General features: G+C 36.6%; 1 protein-coding gene across 1 annotated transcript in view; it reads right to left on the bottom strand.

The window, feature by feature from the left end:
* LOC126195254 (uncharacterized) overlaps positions 1-18082 on the bottom strand; it is a 273114-nt gene that overhangs the window by 154553 nt on the left and 100479 nt on the right. The window contains exon 5 of the mRNA XM_049933780.1: positions 10135-10452. Within this exon, the coding sequence (XP_049789737.1) occupies positions 10135-10452 (318 nt within the window). The remainder of the gene's footprint in view (positions 1-10134; positions 10453-18082) is intronic.

The raw sequence follows: 18082 nt of genomic DNA, 5'->3' as shown, positions 1-18082 counted from the left end.
ACAAGGCTGCCAGGAGACATTTGACAAGGAGGGTATCTTTAAGATTCATCACATAATTTTGTTGTGCCAGTTAACAGTTCAATTAAATAAGAAGTAAAATAAATTGATAAGATGCAGCTTTTGCAACAAAATTGAAACTGATTTAATCCTCTAGTCATGGGATATGTGCACATGTGCAGGCAGCATTTTTCATATGATACTACAGGACACACTGGTCTCACATTGTATAATTTCTGGGCTGTTTGTACATCAGAAGTTGCAATTTTACTATCAAATATTTTTCTATTCCTTTGGAATACCAGAAGTCAGTATTTGCTCATCAAATTCTTTTCTGTTGCCCTGCAATATCTGGAATTATGTTTTACACATCATTAATTCTCACTCATGCATTTACCTACTCACATCAGCAATTATTAACCATTTTCATGGCTTGTGTATGGAAGATTGTTTTAAATACACTACACTCAGAAAAATAATCAATTAGTTTCTCATGTGTTTATAAGATTGAATGCAGTTTTTATATTTCCCATCTTGTGTATGTTAAATGGCAAGTAAAAATCACTTCTGAATACAGTTTTTGGTTTTCTTGTTACATTTCTTTAATAAAATTCTTATAAATTTTCCAGTTATTGAATGAAATTGGTCTGCAACATTATATAAGAAAATCAGAATATCACCCTTGGTTGGAGGGTTAAAAGCAGCTACCATTTTAGAAAGTAACCACTTTACAAATATACAGGCAAGGCATTGCTGCTGTAAACACTCACCCATTGCCATGATCGTAGCTGAGGTAGATAGCTTGCAATGTGAAAGATGATATGTATAAAACAACCTCCTTAGACTTTTTTTGTTTTATTAATGCAGTGCGGTATCTTGAGAGGAAATTATTCTGAATACTTCATCAAGAGAAAAGTAATGTGAATTTAGCAGGATAAATCAGACCCACACCCGCAAATCACTGTGTGATGTCAGAGTTACCAAACAATACACACAACATTGTGAAACTGGCAAAAAGAATGTATTGTTGTAGCTGGAATCCTGCATGATTGGATCTGTGTGTCAAATTTAGTGCAAGACACTCTGCTATTGAAATTTCAGACAAGTTATATGGCCAGGTAAAAATAGAGTAAAAAACTAAATGAATATCCATTGAATGTTATTTCCATTCCTGTGACTTTCATTATGGGTAAGACTTGCTAGGGCTAAAGTTTATGTGTACTGCAACAACCTACAGCATTAAATAACGGCAGAAAGAGTGACAAATACTTTCATAAAATACTTTACAATACCCAAATTTATATTCACTGTTAACACATTTATTTTTTTCAGTAAAGCTATTCTTGCTGATGCTGGTCTATTTATTTATTTTTTATTTATTTTTATTATATCCTTTCCATTTATGCCACCATCAACTATTTTGCTGCCCACAGTATTTCATTTCCTAACCTAATTCCATCACCACTATAGGACTCAATTCAACTATAGTTTATTATCCTTCTATTTCTGTCTATACATCAAAAGAATGAAAAGTATCATCTACAGGTAACATTTACTGTGATGGCACGCAGTTTTCTTTGCCAGTAAAAGCAAACAACATGTCATGAACAAGCTTTTCAACTTGCAGTACACTTCAGATCCAAAGAAAATTATAATCTTGTGTAGAGCTTGACACAGTGCACTGAGGTTGACACAGTTTTCTTTGTATTTACTTCCTGATAATCCAAAGGGTACTGTTAGTACCAAAATATCAGCATACCCATATGGGAATTACTACTGAGGTGTAATTGTTAGAATACCTTGCTACATTAGGTAGTATTCCATTTCTAGCTGATGCTAATTTTAACTCATTCTGTCTGTTGATGATGCACTGAATAGATTTTGAACTTCTCTCAGTGCTGCCTGCCCCACTGACTTTGTAAAACATTGCACCACCTGACAGTGAGAAATTAATCAGGCAAGCAGAAAGCTTTTCATTGTTGTAGAGCAGCTGCAAATTACTCCACAAAGTGATTTGAAAATAAATAATTTGACCTTAATTTACACACAAAAAAAAAAAACATTGGGTATATGCAATAGATAACTGATGCATGAATAGCTCACCTAAGTCACCAAAAATTTTATTCCACTGAAAATGAAATAAACCATTCTGCAATTTTTCTCAACAACAGCTACTCTCTACACACTTTATTACTATCAGTTATGTGTGTGTCCCACATTTTGCATTTTAAATTCTACAAGTATTGTCACAGCTTTAAAAATTCACAATATCAGATTTTCAGGACTATCTCATGGGGTTAGGAATCTGTATGGGGCTAGGAAAAAATATTTTCCACTTTTTAGACCATTTTAAAAATGTATCATAATAAAAATATTTTTCAATTAAATAACAGAGGCGCTGTAACTATAAGGGCCTAAATAACAAGTCACTGAATTTGAGATTATAGCGTATATGCATGCCCTTGACATCTGTGGATCTTATGGTGAACCAGCTTTTCCTATACATCTGGCTGATTTTGTAAATACAAATATTCACAGAAATCAGTCTCATTAATTTGTCTGATATTCATTTCCATATGGGCCCAAAGCACAAAACATAATATTGTTACTCTGCACCACTCAATTGTTATCTAGCATTGTTACATGATTTAGTGTGTACAACATGTACATAACAGTAATACTCTATTTACCCATTTATGAGATGAGGTTTTTCACAAATTTGTCATTTGAAAAGTAGAGGCTCATCTTATACTCACAGAGTAAACTATTGCTGCTGAGGTCAATGTTTTTACAGTGTTGAATAGATTAATACAGGGCTCATTTTACATTGACAGAAAAAGCTCAGGCTGTTGCAGTTTTGTACAAATTAGTTTTGAACATTTCTGAAGGATAGGGCTTAGGAAACAATACTTTCTGTTGCATAGTTGTGAGATTTTCTGATATGCCTAAGGGCTTGATACAGTATCGACCTTGCTCAAAAATCAAGTGACATTTGACTTGTGGTGTTAGTGCAAGGCGTATATGAGAAACTATGGACTATGGACTAACAATCTCACGCTCTACTTAAAATCTGACAATTTTGCAAAACACTAGAGGAAATAACATTAAATTCTTTCAACTGACAAACTTTTGCTGTATTTGAACAGGTTTGGAATAAAAGTTCCCATACATGTATGGATACTATGTACATACATTAATGTTGCTTTTTAAGCAAAGATACATCTCCCCAGTTCTGTCCATAAATGTGAATTCTGTCTCAATTTCTTCTCTGATGACCAACTCTCATGCCTTACTCATCTCCTCTCCAACCAAATCGCCGGCCGAAGTGGCCGTGCGGTTAAAGGCGCTGCAGTCTGGAACCGCAAGACCGCTACGGTCGCAGGTTCGAATCCTGCCTCGGGCATGGATGTTTGTGATGTCCTTAGGTTAGTTAGGTTTAACTAGTTCTAAGTTCTAGGGGACTAATGACCTCAGCAGTTGAGTCCCATAGCGCTCAGAGCCATTTTTGAACCAACCAAATCAACAACCACAAATCTGCCAATTTTGTCTTCCTTGATCTTGTAAAAGCCTATGACTGTGTATGGCATTCTGGTCTCCTCTTTAAGCTCGAGACTTATGTATTTCCCATAAAATATGTTTTCTTCAACACAACCTTTCTCTCAAACTGCCCATCTCATGTCACTATCACCAATATCAACTCCTAAATCTTCCATCCCACTGCGCATGCGCCCTCAGTTTTGTCCTCTCTCCTCTCCTGCACATCCTCTGCACTGCCAGTACACCAAAGCCTCCTCCTCCTGTTCTGATGACACATTCCTTGCCATCTAATGTTACCTCCAGAAATCCCAATACTCCCTCCAGCTCCATCTCAATCAGTTCACCCCATAGTGCAACAAGCCACTCCCCAAAATCAGCCCTACTAAAACCCAGGTAATAATTACATGCCAAACCACCCACAGCTTCCACCTCCATGACTTTTACTGTACATTTATGATTGTCCTATATACTTAAGTAACACATTAAAATACCTCAGAATAACACTTGATTGTAGACTAACATAGAAGCCCTATCTACTAACCATTCAACAGAAAGTCCACAACATACTAAAATTACTACATCTACTAAACAGCCAAATATGGGGATTGCACCCTTCCACAATAGTTCACACATAAAAATCTCTGATCTGACCTTTTTCTGCTCTGCAAGTGTGACATAGGCATCTGCTCCTCCCTCATTTTATTATGCCCCACAGATCATTGTGCACCATGCAGTCCACCTGGGCTCTTAGATCTGCTTACCCTCTCCCACCCACATCCTTACCAACTTATAAAGTTCCCCACCCTACTCTTCCATTCCAATTACCCCCAAATGTCCTACATTACACATAAACTTGATGTGACCCAGCACTACACCTCCACACTCTCCACATATTCTCCCAACGAAACTTCAATCACCTTCTCTTACCTAATCATGAAATCCACTCTGATATACAACCTTCCTACCAGATCTAAGAGAACACACCCCAATTCACCTGGTCAGGGCTCCCTTCCTCTCCACTCCTTTCCATTCACATCTTAAGGGTTGGTCCAGAACAGCATCCCTCTTCACTTTACCAAATTCCTCCTCCAAACACCCACCCACACAAACACCCTCTTACACCCTACCTGAACTGCTGCATTCCCATGATAACTCTGTCCCTGGCAGACTATGCCCACTCATCACTTCACTTATCTATGTCTCTATCAGTCAACACACTGGCTTTGCATCTTTTAACTTATCTTACTCTCCATTTATATTTAATATTTTGTGAAACATTCATTTACTATTTCATCTGTGTTAATATTTTAATTAATCAACAAATCAGCCTTTTACGTTTTAAATTATGCAACTGACAATCGTTTTTTTTTTTCCCATTGTGTCCAATTTTATAATATGTTTTAAAATTTTTACTCTCATTGGCTGAAGAGTAGTGATGTGTATCCACTGACAATCCACCACATGCCCATATGGAATAGGAAGAATGAAATGATAATATATAATAATAATATTATAAAATAAAATAATGTAATATAATAATCAAATAAAAAATTTAATAAAGAATAATAAAGGAAAAATGTAAAGGTGACAAAGGTGAAAATCTTGTCCTGCAAAAACCACTGATTTTGAACCTAGGTCAAGATTCTATTTGTGTATGACGAACTGTAATGATTTACCAAGTGGATTGCAGGTGAGAAAGTTGGTTGCTGTTCATGTATTAATACTGGCAAAAATATAATGAGAAGGAAAGCTGCTACTCACCATATAGCGAAGATGCTGAGTCGCTGATAGACACAACAAAAAGACTCTCACAATTACAGCTTTCAGCCATTAAGGCCTTTGTCATCAATAAACAGACACACACACACACACACACACACACACACACACATGCAAATGCAACTCACACACGACTGCAGTCTCAGGCTACTGAAGCAACACTGCCTGAGACTGCAGTAGTATGTGTGAGTTGCATTTGTGTGTGTTTGTGTTGTGTGTGTGTGTGTGTGTGTGTGTGTGTGTGTGTGTGTGTGTGTGTGTGTGTGTGTGTGTGTGTCTATTGTTAATGAAGGCCTTCATAGCCTAAACTATACGTGTGAGAGTCTTTTTGTTATGCCTATCTGCGAATCAGCATCTCCTCTACATGGCGAGTAGCAACTTTCCTTCTCATTATATTGCTGCATTCCATCCTGGATTTTCCATTGTTTAATATTGGGAAAAAATGTCTCCACCTTTTAATCACCTTTGGAACAAGTTGGTGACATTAAGATGAAATGAGAAAGAGAATTAATCCAGAATTAAATGACTAACAAATGAAATATATCTCATTAAACTGGCTACAATTGTCATAGCAAGAATAAATTACACTGTGGAGATACTACCAACAAATGTTGCTAGATCACAGGCCAACTGAAAGTTTGAGAATTGGAAAGAATCATGATTGTGATCTTTTATTTATGTCTAGTTGCTGTTGTTATGTATGATCAAATGTGGTTTCAGTTGCCTGAGACTTCTGATGTGTGTGCAAGATGTGTTTGCGTGAGTGTGTGCGTGCGTGTTTGAATGTGTGTCTATTTCTGACAAAGGCCTTAATGGCTGAAAGCTATAATTGTGTGAATCTTTCTGTTGTGCCTATCGTGACTCAGCATCTCTTCCTTCTCTAATATTGTTACACTTCATCCTGGATTTTCCATTGTTTGATTTTCATACGAAACAAAAATTTTTTTGTCAGTCTCAAAACTCTTAGAATTCTGGGGACTGGTTTCTTGCCAGTACCAATATCGATAACAGGCAAAAATTGTTGAGACTTGAGATTCTGGTTTCTGTGCATGCATGAAATATCTATGTACCACAGTACACATAATAAATAATTATACAGAACCAACTGATCAAGCACTAAATGCATTAAACACTAGGTTTGAACAATTTAGTAATTGTAGTAAATATAGTCAGTTCTTATATGTGATTTAAATACCATGTCAAAAGAAATGCTACTAAAACAGTCTGAGAATTTAGAATGTATTTTAACTGTTGGTAATTATTTTGACATAGATGGGGCAGAATTAGCATGGAGAGGCTATGCTTACAAATAACTTTTGTGTGGCAATAAACTTAATTTTTCTCATCAAATTTGAGGCCCAGGAACCCATAAAAATTTTTTAAATTTACAATTGCATCTCTCATTTTAACTTCTGAAAGATTAAAAACGCTTCTGAACGATGGAAATGAAGACAGATACATTTTCAACAGAAAATTTAAAGCCTGTGTTGTCCACACATTTCTACAGTCTCTTAACAGTTAGTTGCAACTATCTTGTCATTGCAGGGGCCGAAAGGACAGCAGCATTTTGAAAATGTGTCCATTAATAAGGAGCATTGTATGAGCTCCTTGTCATGCATGTAACACCATTAAACAGCAGTTAAAAAGAGGGTCACACTTAAAACACTGCCTCGCAGGGTACAATTATCTCACAGAATTACCTGATAGGACATTACAGCCTCTATATGTACAATGACTTTGGTAGAGAAAGAACCATACCAAAACTGGAAGATATCCCCATGGATTCTCAAGGTTCAAAAAGATACCTATTATGTGAAAGCTACATGGACAGTCTATTTCATAGATGCTTCCAGCAGAATTAGGTTATCAGTGTAGAGTGATATCTCCAGAAACCATACTAAAATTGATCAGGGAGATGTCTGGTTCTTATAATGCCCAGGGATATCTTTTTCAGGCTTGAGGAGAGAGATTCAAAAGCATGTTGCCAGCAGTTAATGAATTATCATGTGTTAAAAATGAACTAAAATTTTTGAAGAGGACTCTTTTGGCACTTACACTGAGGGATGACGTTATGCTGTAATAGATGTTGTCACAATTTGTAGATGTGTCGTTTGCCACAGACAATGCTGATTGCTGCTCCCACATGAAGAAAAGTAAACTTCTGCTTTGATTGAACTGAAGTAAATCTCTCAATGTACCAAGAAAAATGGATCCTGTCTGTCAGTAGCAGTTATTTGAACAAAATATTTTCCCGTAGTCTAGGCAACATCCCCTTTGTTGGTGCGGAGAATACATTTTTTATTACAGTATTAACTGGGCACCTTTCAGCTTTGCCTGAAATCCTCCTGATGGTCACCCATATAATCAATGGCTGTGGGAAACAGTTTATGAATGTCTGGCATGATATTTTCTTTCTCTCTTTTATGATATGCCAGCCAAAAAGGCTTGAAAATCTCAGCTGATAATCTGCAACTGAACTTATGCTCCTGTGTTCAGTTCTGGAGTGACATTCTTCATTTCACTATGGGACCTGCTGTCTTCCCATTTGCCTTGAGGGCTTAGTAATGGGCCTGAAAGGACAGCAGCAAATTGAAAAATTGACCATTAATAAGGAGCATTGTATGCACTCCATACAGCGAAAAAAGTATCTAGGAGGGCACTTGTAATCTTACCCTCCCACACATCACTATTAAAATTCTCTGACTTTGTCAAATTTTGAAAGCTTCGAGAGGTGTAAGATGTACAAAATAAAAACTTTTTATTTATCTTCATTATCTCATTGTTGTTGTTGGCTCAAAGTCTTGTTATGTCTAGGGGTACATTCTTGAGGCTGTAATTATGATTTAATGGGTTCCTGAAGACGTGATAACTGATGAACATTGCCTGCTGCTATGAATATCTTTTTATTATATCCCATGGTTCTATACCGCACTGACTTCACACACTCCATTTTTACCACACCTCAAATTATGTCATTAGAGACACAATAAAAAACACGTCTGATTGCACTAGAGGCATGCCCACTGAAATATAATGCATCATATACAAAACCATATGAAGTTCACTCAGTTAAACAGCACAGAATGTTCACCTATACAAGGATCGAGAGTATGAATGGTATCGGTTATTTCCAAATAAAATAAAAAAAAAAAATTATCTTCAAATGACAGAGAGGAAGAATACTGCATCACTATAAGCAAAAGGTAAAAGATGCAGCGTAGATATGGTAATAAGCATGGTAATAAGCACTCAACATTGCTGTGAATTTGAACTTGATGCTGTCATCTGCTACATGTTTCAGTATGGTGATCAAAGAAAACATGAAGACTGAACACTTATAGATGTTGCAGCTTACATCATTACTGGAGTCATGGAGTAAATTTTATAGCTCAAGAACATATGGTTTTCATGACGACATGTGGCATAGTAATGACATATTACATATCAGTTTCAATTTTCAAAGAACTGCAGAAGTTAATTAATTTGGTCCACTTAGCATTAGCAGATCTTCTGGAATCCAGAAACACTACACTAGTACCAAAGGCTGTAACCCATGGTATCTATTTTGAAGTAAAATACAGTTAAGAAAGAAGCACTATTTTAATTTGTAATTATCAATAAAATGCAAATAGTTACGAAATTAAATAATGGATTAAGAGTTATTACACACCATAAAAGATTACAATTTGCTTTAGTTTCTAGGTAGTAGATCTATATGTGTTAACCAGCTATAAATAGGTAAATAAAATTCCAGAATGGGAAAATCCAGGATGGAATAATGACAGCCTGAGACAGTAGTCTTGTGTGTATGAGTTATGTTTGCATGAATGTGTGTTTGCACACTGCATAATTTGAATGAAGGCCATTTTGGCCAAAAGCCTGTCTGTTTGACAATCTTGTTGTTGTTCCCATATGCTACTGAACATCTCCACTAAATAAATTTCCCATAGTTGTGTATAATTTTACAGCTTTACATTTCTCCTCTAGCCATTCCTGCTTTGGGATTGTGTACTACCCATCAATCTCATTTGTTTAGAATTGTACTCACATATATTTGTTTCATTTCCTGCTTTTTTGTAGTTTTCACTTTCCCCTTTTTTTCAATAGTACTTATTTTAAATTAAATTACACTACATTAATGTTTTTGAAAATGTATCGCATTTGTAATAACTGTTCTTATGTAATTTTTGTGTCAATACACAGTCTACTATTGCAGAACTATTGAATTATAGATTGACAAGTTAGTGTAACTCATTACATATGACAATATTATGAAAAGAATAGGCTGCTATTCACCATATAGCAGAAATTATGAGAAACACACAGGCACAACAAAAAGACAACTAAACATGTAAGTGCTAGTATGACTGTGTTTGTGTATGCTGTCTGTTTAGGAAGAAAGTCCTCTGGCCAAAAGCTTATGTGTTTAGAAAGTCCTTTTAGTGTGCCTGTCTGTGACTCATCATCTCTGCTATATGGTGAGTAGCAGGCTATCCTTTTCATAATATTGTCATTACATGTGACTAAGACAGTATCTATAAATTTTTTAATTATGCACAGAGACCTCAAAGAACTGTTGTACTTTGTCTGTCACTACCAACTATCAAATTAATTTAAAATGTGAAATTCATATAGGAAAACATCAAAAAGGAAGTGATGGGGTCAGTTCATGGAGTAACATAAACTGCTTGTCACTGTAAACATTATATCCTTGCAAGGTGAGACTATGGGATCACATTACCAGTTTTTAATTTATTGGGTAAATTCTGCATGACTTCTTTATTATCTGTTAATAACAATATTATGTAGCTCTGAAGTTACCTTGTTGTTAAGTGTCATTTGATCATCACGGAAGCCCCGTCGAAAATATAACAAAAAATCAGCAGGTGTACATTCATTCCATGTTGATTGTCCAATTTTGACCTTCTGGGACCTATCATCACCATCACTTCCATCTGAACCACCTGTCTCAGATGCAGAGTGACCTATATCATGTGCTTCTTTTATTAAAGCATGGTGGGTCTTCAGAAGTTTTCTGCTTTGTGCAAGTCTCCATTTGTCATATTCAGCTCCACCTGACCTAGGTGTTGTTGTCTCTGCTGTCTTTCCCTCATTTTTCAGATTTGGAAAATTTACTTGCTGAAATACAGAGAACATATTAGGCAGTAGAACAAAAATTTAGATATTGCTAATAATTTGCTGGTGACTTCATATTCTGGTTTTTTTGTAAAATTTACTGAGAATTTCATTAAAAAATGTACAGTGCAATACAGTTTTCATCATCTAAGGATTTAAAGCCTGTAACAATGGATAATAGATACCAGTGTGAATAAACTGATACATGAAAATTTTTGTGCTGTGTGACATGCCCAATAAGATAAAAACTACATATATAAACAATACTGAACAATAAATTACGAATTTCCAGAACAAAATGTTCACTTCTAAGGAGAGGTAAAAGGCTTTGTATGTGAGAAAGATGTCATTAAGAAGATGACAGCAATACTCCACATATGATGGAAAATGAAAAGTTTGCAATGAAACACTTTACCATGTATGTACAGCTTCACCATCGCATATGTACATACAGTACAGTAATGTAAATGAGAAGGATGACCATTTATTACTGAGAGACGAGGAAACAAAGAAAGTATAGTCTACAAATTTTTTGGGACTGCATAGTAATTATTACTTGAGCTGGAAAGACCATGTCACATACATATCCAAAAGCTCTATACTACATGTTTTGCACCAATAATCATTTATTAAGTTTGTAGTACAGAGTGTGCAAGATTAGCATAACTTTCATATTTCCATTCTATGGTATCTTTTAGAATAATGTTGTAGGCTGTAACAAAATCTTACTTGAGGGACATTTTTACATTACAGAAAAGAGTCATCAGAATTGTAGTTTACATATAAATTCAGATTTATATAAATATAAAACACATATCAGTAACAATCAGCATGTAGAAAGAGCAAGAAAAACCAAAACTGAAACTGTGAGCTATTATTGAATAAAGTTGTATAATTCGCTGCCAATCTGCATCAAGACAATTGAAGAAGAAGGAAAATTTAACACAAAAAAATTACCTGTTAAATAATTGTTTTTATACCATATTGGAATATTTTTAATCCATAAATCACTAACAAACACTTGTATTTCCTTCATTGTCATTATACTCATGCTGTTCTCATTGTAAATTTTATATTTTGTTTGTATATTCGTTTAACTGTAAGTGATGTTACAAACGTGTTTCTTGAAGTGTATTGCATGTGTTTCAAATAATTATTTACTTGTTCAGAGAGCGTGTATGAGACCAATGCATAGTCCATTGTTGTTTTTAATATATTGTGGATTGTTAATTTTATATTTATTAAATTAATTTTGTGCTTATGGCATACTGCATTATGACAATTCCTATATCATGTAAGAGATTCCAAAGACACTAATAAATTAAACTAAACTAAAAGTACTTCTTGAGTGTGATTTACTATGTGTGGTTAAGCATTGTCATGCAAGAACAAATTTTTTGAGCTCAGCTGTCCTCCACAATTATTCTGAACAGCCATTCTTACGTTCTCTAAAGTTTGACAATCCCTCACAGAGTTTATTGCTGAGCCATACTGAAGAAAATCAATAATAATCCATAATCTTTCTTGCAGAGCATGTTTGCAAGCATTTTATTGGTTTTATGGGGAATTTGTGTGCCTCATTTCCATAGACTGCAATTTGGTCTTACAGTTCATAAGTCTGACCCCTGTCTCATCTCCAGTTATGATCCCAGCAAATAGTGGATCACAACGTTTTTTGTAAGAATCCAGAAATGTCAGTGATGCAGCCGCAAACTGGTTCTTCTGGTTTTCTCTCAAGATTTTGGTACTCATCTTGCAAAAAAATTGTGACAGCCTAGCTTTCATGCAGTGATGTGACACAACAAATTTTGTGAAATTTGTGAATCAGTGATTTTCCTGAATCTTCCCACTGACATTTGTGACAAGTTCATCAGTCACAATGCTTGGTTGTCGACCTTGCTGATCATCATGAACCGTTCAGCCACTTTTAAATCTAATGCACCATCAGCACACTCTTCTTCCAGAAATTACATTGTTCCATATTCTTCACACAGTTGCTGATAAATTTCAATCAATTTATGGTTTTATTGCCAAGAAAAATCTTATGAGGGATGTTCAGAAACTATCAGATATTTATTTATAAAATCAATCTTTATTCAGATGCAATTTTTGACACTAGTCCCCTTCAGCTTCTACATGCCTCTCTCAATGCTGCTTCCACTCCTGAAATCATCACTGGAGAGGTTTTTATATGGTATGCATCTATTTCATCAAATTCTACATAATGTCTTCTCTGTCCTCAAATCTGGTTCCAATCAGAGCGTTTTTCAGTTTAGGGAAAAGGTAGAAGTCACTCAATGCCCCAAAATCTAGTCATTTGCTTCTAATTGCTTCATGAAGGCAATGCAGAACCTCTTGTTAGTAGTCTTTATTGACATTAGTACCTTCTTGGGTATATTTGTGGTGGACCATGCCACTGGAGTTAAAAAAAGATGGTGAGCATGACTGTCACATTACTGCAGACCTGCCTTGTATTTTTGGGTCTCTGGTGCGATGAAAGCTTCTGTTGATTGGAACTTTGATTCTGAGTCATACCCCTAAACCTAGGGCTCATCACCAGTGAGAACTGTGCCAAAGAAAGTTGGGATTACTCTTCACAGTATCCAGCATGTCTTGTGCAACCTACAAATGAAGTTCCATCTGCTCAGTTGTTAGCAACTTTGGCACAAATTTTGCTGAGATCCTCCTGATGACCAAATGTTCCATTACAATGTAGTGAATTAAACCAATAATAATATTAACCTTATCTAAAAGTCCTTTGATTTTAATTTGTCTATCCTGCACACCAAGGTCCCCATGTGATCAATAACAACCTCATTTTCAGATGTTGTAGGAATATCTGAACATGCTTCACTTTTCACTGATGAGCAGCCATCTTTGAAGCCGTTGTACCTCTTCTTTATCTGTATGGTACCCATTTCTTCATCCCCAAATACTAGCCAAATCTTGCAGATTGTTTAAAATTGAGAATCACCATGCTTAAAACAAAATTTAGAGCAATAATGTTGTTCCACATTTTCTGTCATTTTGCCCACAATACAAAATCTGATGACTATCATTTACATGTGTTCACTTGTCAATGACTAGCTGGTTGTTTCTGCAGTCATGAAAAAAAATTGAGCATGTCCACTACATAGACCTACAAGCATAGAGCACACATGTGTCAATACCATTGTTGGTTTCAGCAACAAGAAATAAGGTCTAATACTGTTCGAACAGCCAACGTATTACTGACTGCATTTTACACCTCACAAGATTTTCAATTGCAGCACACATCCAAAGCTTTTATTGTGAAATAATAGGGAACAACACGATCCTCACACTGGTATGGCTGGATGCTGAATAAAGGGAAAAATGTTCAGACAGCAATATGGCGACACTAACCCTGACCATTGTTGCTGAAGGCAAAATTGTAATCTACTTCTGGAAAGCCCTCATAAATTATATCTTAAAAATCAAGTCCAGATGTAAACTGGTGTATGCTTTGTTTCTAGACTTTCAAAAAGCTTTCAATTCTGTAACACAATCTTCATGCATTGTGTCTGCTCAGTTGCTAGCAACTTTGGCTGAAATTTTGCTGAGTTCCTCCTGAAGGCCAAATGTTCCATTAAAATGGGATGAATGGATCCAATACAAATTTTATCTGCTAGATCTCTGATTGTGATTAAACTATCCTGCCTCATCAGCTGATATGCAACTGATTTAAAAACTTCTTGGTGGGCAAGATGCAGCATCTTCTCCATCTAAGATGAACTCCATAATTCATAGCTACAACACTAGGAGCAAAAATAATTTCCATGTTGATAATTTCCATGTTGATTATGCATCTCTATCTACAGTTCAGAACAGAGTTTTATATTGTAGTGCACAAGTCTATAACAGGTCACTAGCAGGAAATAAAAATTACCTTTTTTTTTTTTTTTTTTTTTTTTTTTTTTTTTTTTTTTTTTTTTTTTTTTAAGGAAAAGAATGCCTTAAGTGCCACACCTTGGGCTCAAGGATGAAAATTTTACATTTTTGTTGACATAAATTCTCTACAATGCACTGTGAAATACATGGAAGAAGGTAATTTCTGTAGTACCAGATTTCTTCCCATTCCTAATCATGTAGAGCATGGGAATAACAACTGCTAAATACCTCTGTGCAGGAAGTAATCTGTCTAATCTACCCTTTTTGGTCCCTACAGGAGCAACTGAACTATGTTCCTAGAGTCTACATGTATTGCTGATTCTGAGTCTTTGTAGATAGATATTTGTGTGATAATGGGCATCTATTTTCACAATTCCGAAAAGTGGACATGTGGCCGCTCCTTCAGCAAGGTCCGAGCACGTACACGGGGGGAGGGGTTTATTAATGATTGGGAGCTACAACGTTAGGCAGGTGATGGAACCCCTTAGGGAAACAGTGGAAAGGTTGGGGAAGAAGGCCAGTGATCACTCTGTTTGGTTGCCAGGGGGTTTCATCAGAGATGAAGAGAAGGCCCTGCTGGCGGCAACAGAGAGCATTCTCCCCCTGAATAGGTCAGGCGTGCACTACATGCAGGAAGCGGCTACAAGGGCAGCGGAGGAAGTGTGGAATGCACACGTGGGTTTTTTAGGTTAGAGAATTCAATCCCTAGGTCCAACAAGATGCCTCCTGAGACGTGACAAGATAGTAGTAGGCAAAATGCAACAGGGAATAATGATATTAATATGGTAATAGTAAACTGCAGGAGTGTCTATAGAAAGGTCCCAGAACTGCTCTCATTAATAAACGGCCACAATGCCCACATAGTACTAGGGACAGGAAATTGGCTGAAACCAGATGTAAACAGTAATGAAATTCTAAACTCAGATTGGAATGTATACTGCAGAGACAGGCTGGACAGTGAAGGGGGAGGCGTGTTTATAGTGATAAAAAGTGCAATAGTATCGAAGGAAATTGATGGAGATCAGAAATGTGAAACAATTTGGGTAAAAGTCACTGTTAAAGCAGGCTCAAACATGGTAATTGTATGTCTCTATAGGCCCCCTGGCTCAGCAGCTGTTGTGGCAGAGCACCTGAAGGAAAATTTGGAATATATTTTGAGTAGATTTCCTGACCATGTTATAGTTCTGGGTGGAGATTTTAATTGTAGACTGAGAGACTTAAACGTTTATAATGGGTGGCAGGGACAAAGAATCCAGTGAAATTTTTTTAAGTGCACTATCTGAAAACTACCTTGAGCAGTTAAACAGAGAACTGACTCATGGCGATAACATATTAGACCTTCTGGTGACAAACAGACCTGAGCTATTTGAAACAGTTAACGCAGAACAGGGAATCAGTGACCATAAAGCGGTTCCTGTATTGATGATTTCAGCCGTAAATAGAAATATTAAAAAAGGTAGGAAGATTTTTCTGTTTAGCAAAAGTGACAAAAAGCAGATTTCAGAGTACTTGACGGGTCAACAGAAAAGTTTTGTCTCAAGTACAGATAGTGTTGAGGATCAGTGGACAAAGTTCAAAACCATCATACAATATGCATTAGATGAGTATGTGCCAAGCAAGATCAGAAGAGATGGAAAAGAGCCACTGTGGTACAACAACTGAGTTAGAAAACTGCTGTGGAAGCAAAGGGAACTTCACATCAAACATAAACATAGTCAAAGCCTTGCAGACAAACAAAAATTACGCGAAGCGAAATGTAGTGTGAGGAGGGCTATGAGAGAGACATTCAATGAATTTGAAAGTAAAGTTCTATGTCCTGACTTGGCAGAAAATCCTAAGAAATTTTGGTCTTATGTCGAAGCGGTGGGTGGATCAAAACAAAATGTCCAGAAACTCTGTGACCAAAATGGTACTGAAACAGAGGATGACAGACTAAAGACCAAAATACTAAATGTTTTTTTCCAAAGCAGAAGACTGCACTGTAGTTCCTTCTCTAGATTGTCGTACATATGACAAAATGGTTGATATCAAAATAGACGACATAGGGATAGAGAAACAATTAAAATCGCTCAAAAGAGGAAAGGCCACTGGACCTGATGGGATACCAGGTCGATTTTACACAGATTACGTGAAGGAACTTGCCACCCCTTCTTGCAGTGGTGTACCATAGGTCTCTAGAAGAGCGTAGTGTTCCAACAGATTGGAAAAGGGCACAGGTCATACCCGTTTTCAAGAAGGGACGTCGATCAGATGTGCAGAACTATAGACCTATATCTCTAATGTTGATCAGTTGTAGAATTTTGGAACACTTATTATGTTCGAGTATAATGACTTTTCTGGAGACTAGAAATCTACTTTGTAGGAATCAGTATAGGTTTCGAAAAAGATGATCGTGTGAAACCCAGCTCGCGCTATTCGTCCACGAGACTCAGAGGGCCATAGACACGGGTTCTCAGGTAGATGCTGCGTTTCTTGACTTCCACAAGGCATTTGATACAGTTCCCCACAGTTGTTCAAAGAACAAAGTAAAAGTGTATGGACTATCAGAGCAATTGTGTGATTGGATTGAAGAGTTCCTAGATAACAGAACACAGCATTTCATTCTCAATGGAGAGAAGTCTTCTGAAGTAAGAGTGATTTCAGGTGTGCCGCAGGGTAGTGTCATAGGACTGTTGCTGTTCACAATATACATGAATGATCTTGTGGATAACATCAGAAGTTCACCAAGGCTTTTTGTGGATGATGCTGTGGTATATCGAGAGGTTTTAACAATGGAAAATTGTACTGAAATGCAGGAGGATCTGCAACGAATTGACGCATGGTGCTGGGAATGGCAATTGAGTCACATTGTAGACAAGTACAATGTGCTGTGAATACATACAAAGAAAGATCCTTTATCATTTAGCTACAATATAGCAGGTCAGCAACTGGAAACAGTTAATTCCATAAATTATCTGGGAGTAGGCATTACGAATTATTGAAAATGGAATTATCATATAAAGTTGATCCTCGGTAAAGCAGATGCCAAACTGAGATTCATTGGAAGAATCTTAAGGAAATGCAATCCGAAAACAAAGGAAGTAGGTTACAGTATACTTGTTCGCCCACTGCTTGAATATTGCTCACCAGTGTGGGATCAGTATCAGATAGGGTTGATAGAAGAGATAGAGAAGAGCCAACAAAGAGCATCACGCTTCATTACAGGATCATTTAGTAATCACGAAAGCATTACGGACATGATAGATAAACTCCAGTGGAAGACTCTGGAGGAGAGACACTCAGTAGCTCAGTGTGGGCTTTTGTTGAAGTTTTGAGAACATACCTTCACCAAGGAGTCAAGCAGTATATTGCTCCCTCCTACATATATCTCAGGAAGAGACCATGAGAATAAAATCAGAGAGATTAGAGCCTACACTGAGGCATGCCGACAATCTTTCTTTCCATGAACAATACGAGACTGGAATAGAAGAACCGATAGAGGTACTCAAAGTACCCTCCACCACACACCGCCAGCTGACTTGCGGAGTATGGATGTAGATGGATGTAGATGTCCAGTTTACCCAAACAGTTTTATCCGGTATGGCCTGTAAGCAGTTTTTTTTTAGATTGACTGAATTTTCAGTAAGCAAATGACTACCAGCTGCTTTGGCTATGACTGGCCTTTGCGATAGATCCAGATCTTATCCATATTTTAACATTTCTAGACCTTGCATCAGCTAATTCT

The sequence above is a fragment of the Schistocerca nitens genome, chromosome 7 (genome assembly GCF_023898315.1).
Source record: "Schistocerca nitens isolate TAMUIC-IGC-003100 chromosome 7, iqSchNite1.1, whole genome shotgun sequence".
NCBI lineage: Eukaryota > Metazoa > Arthropoda > Insecta > Orthoptera > Acrididae > Schistocerca > Schistocerca nitens.
This window is presented reverse-complemented; position numbering and strand designations above follow the sequence as displayed.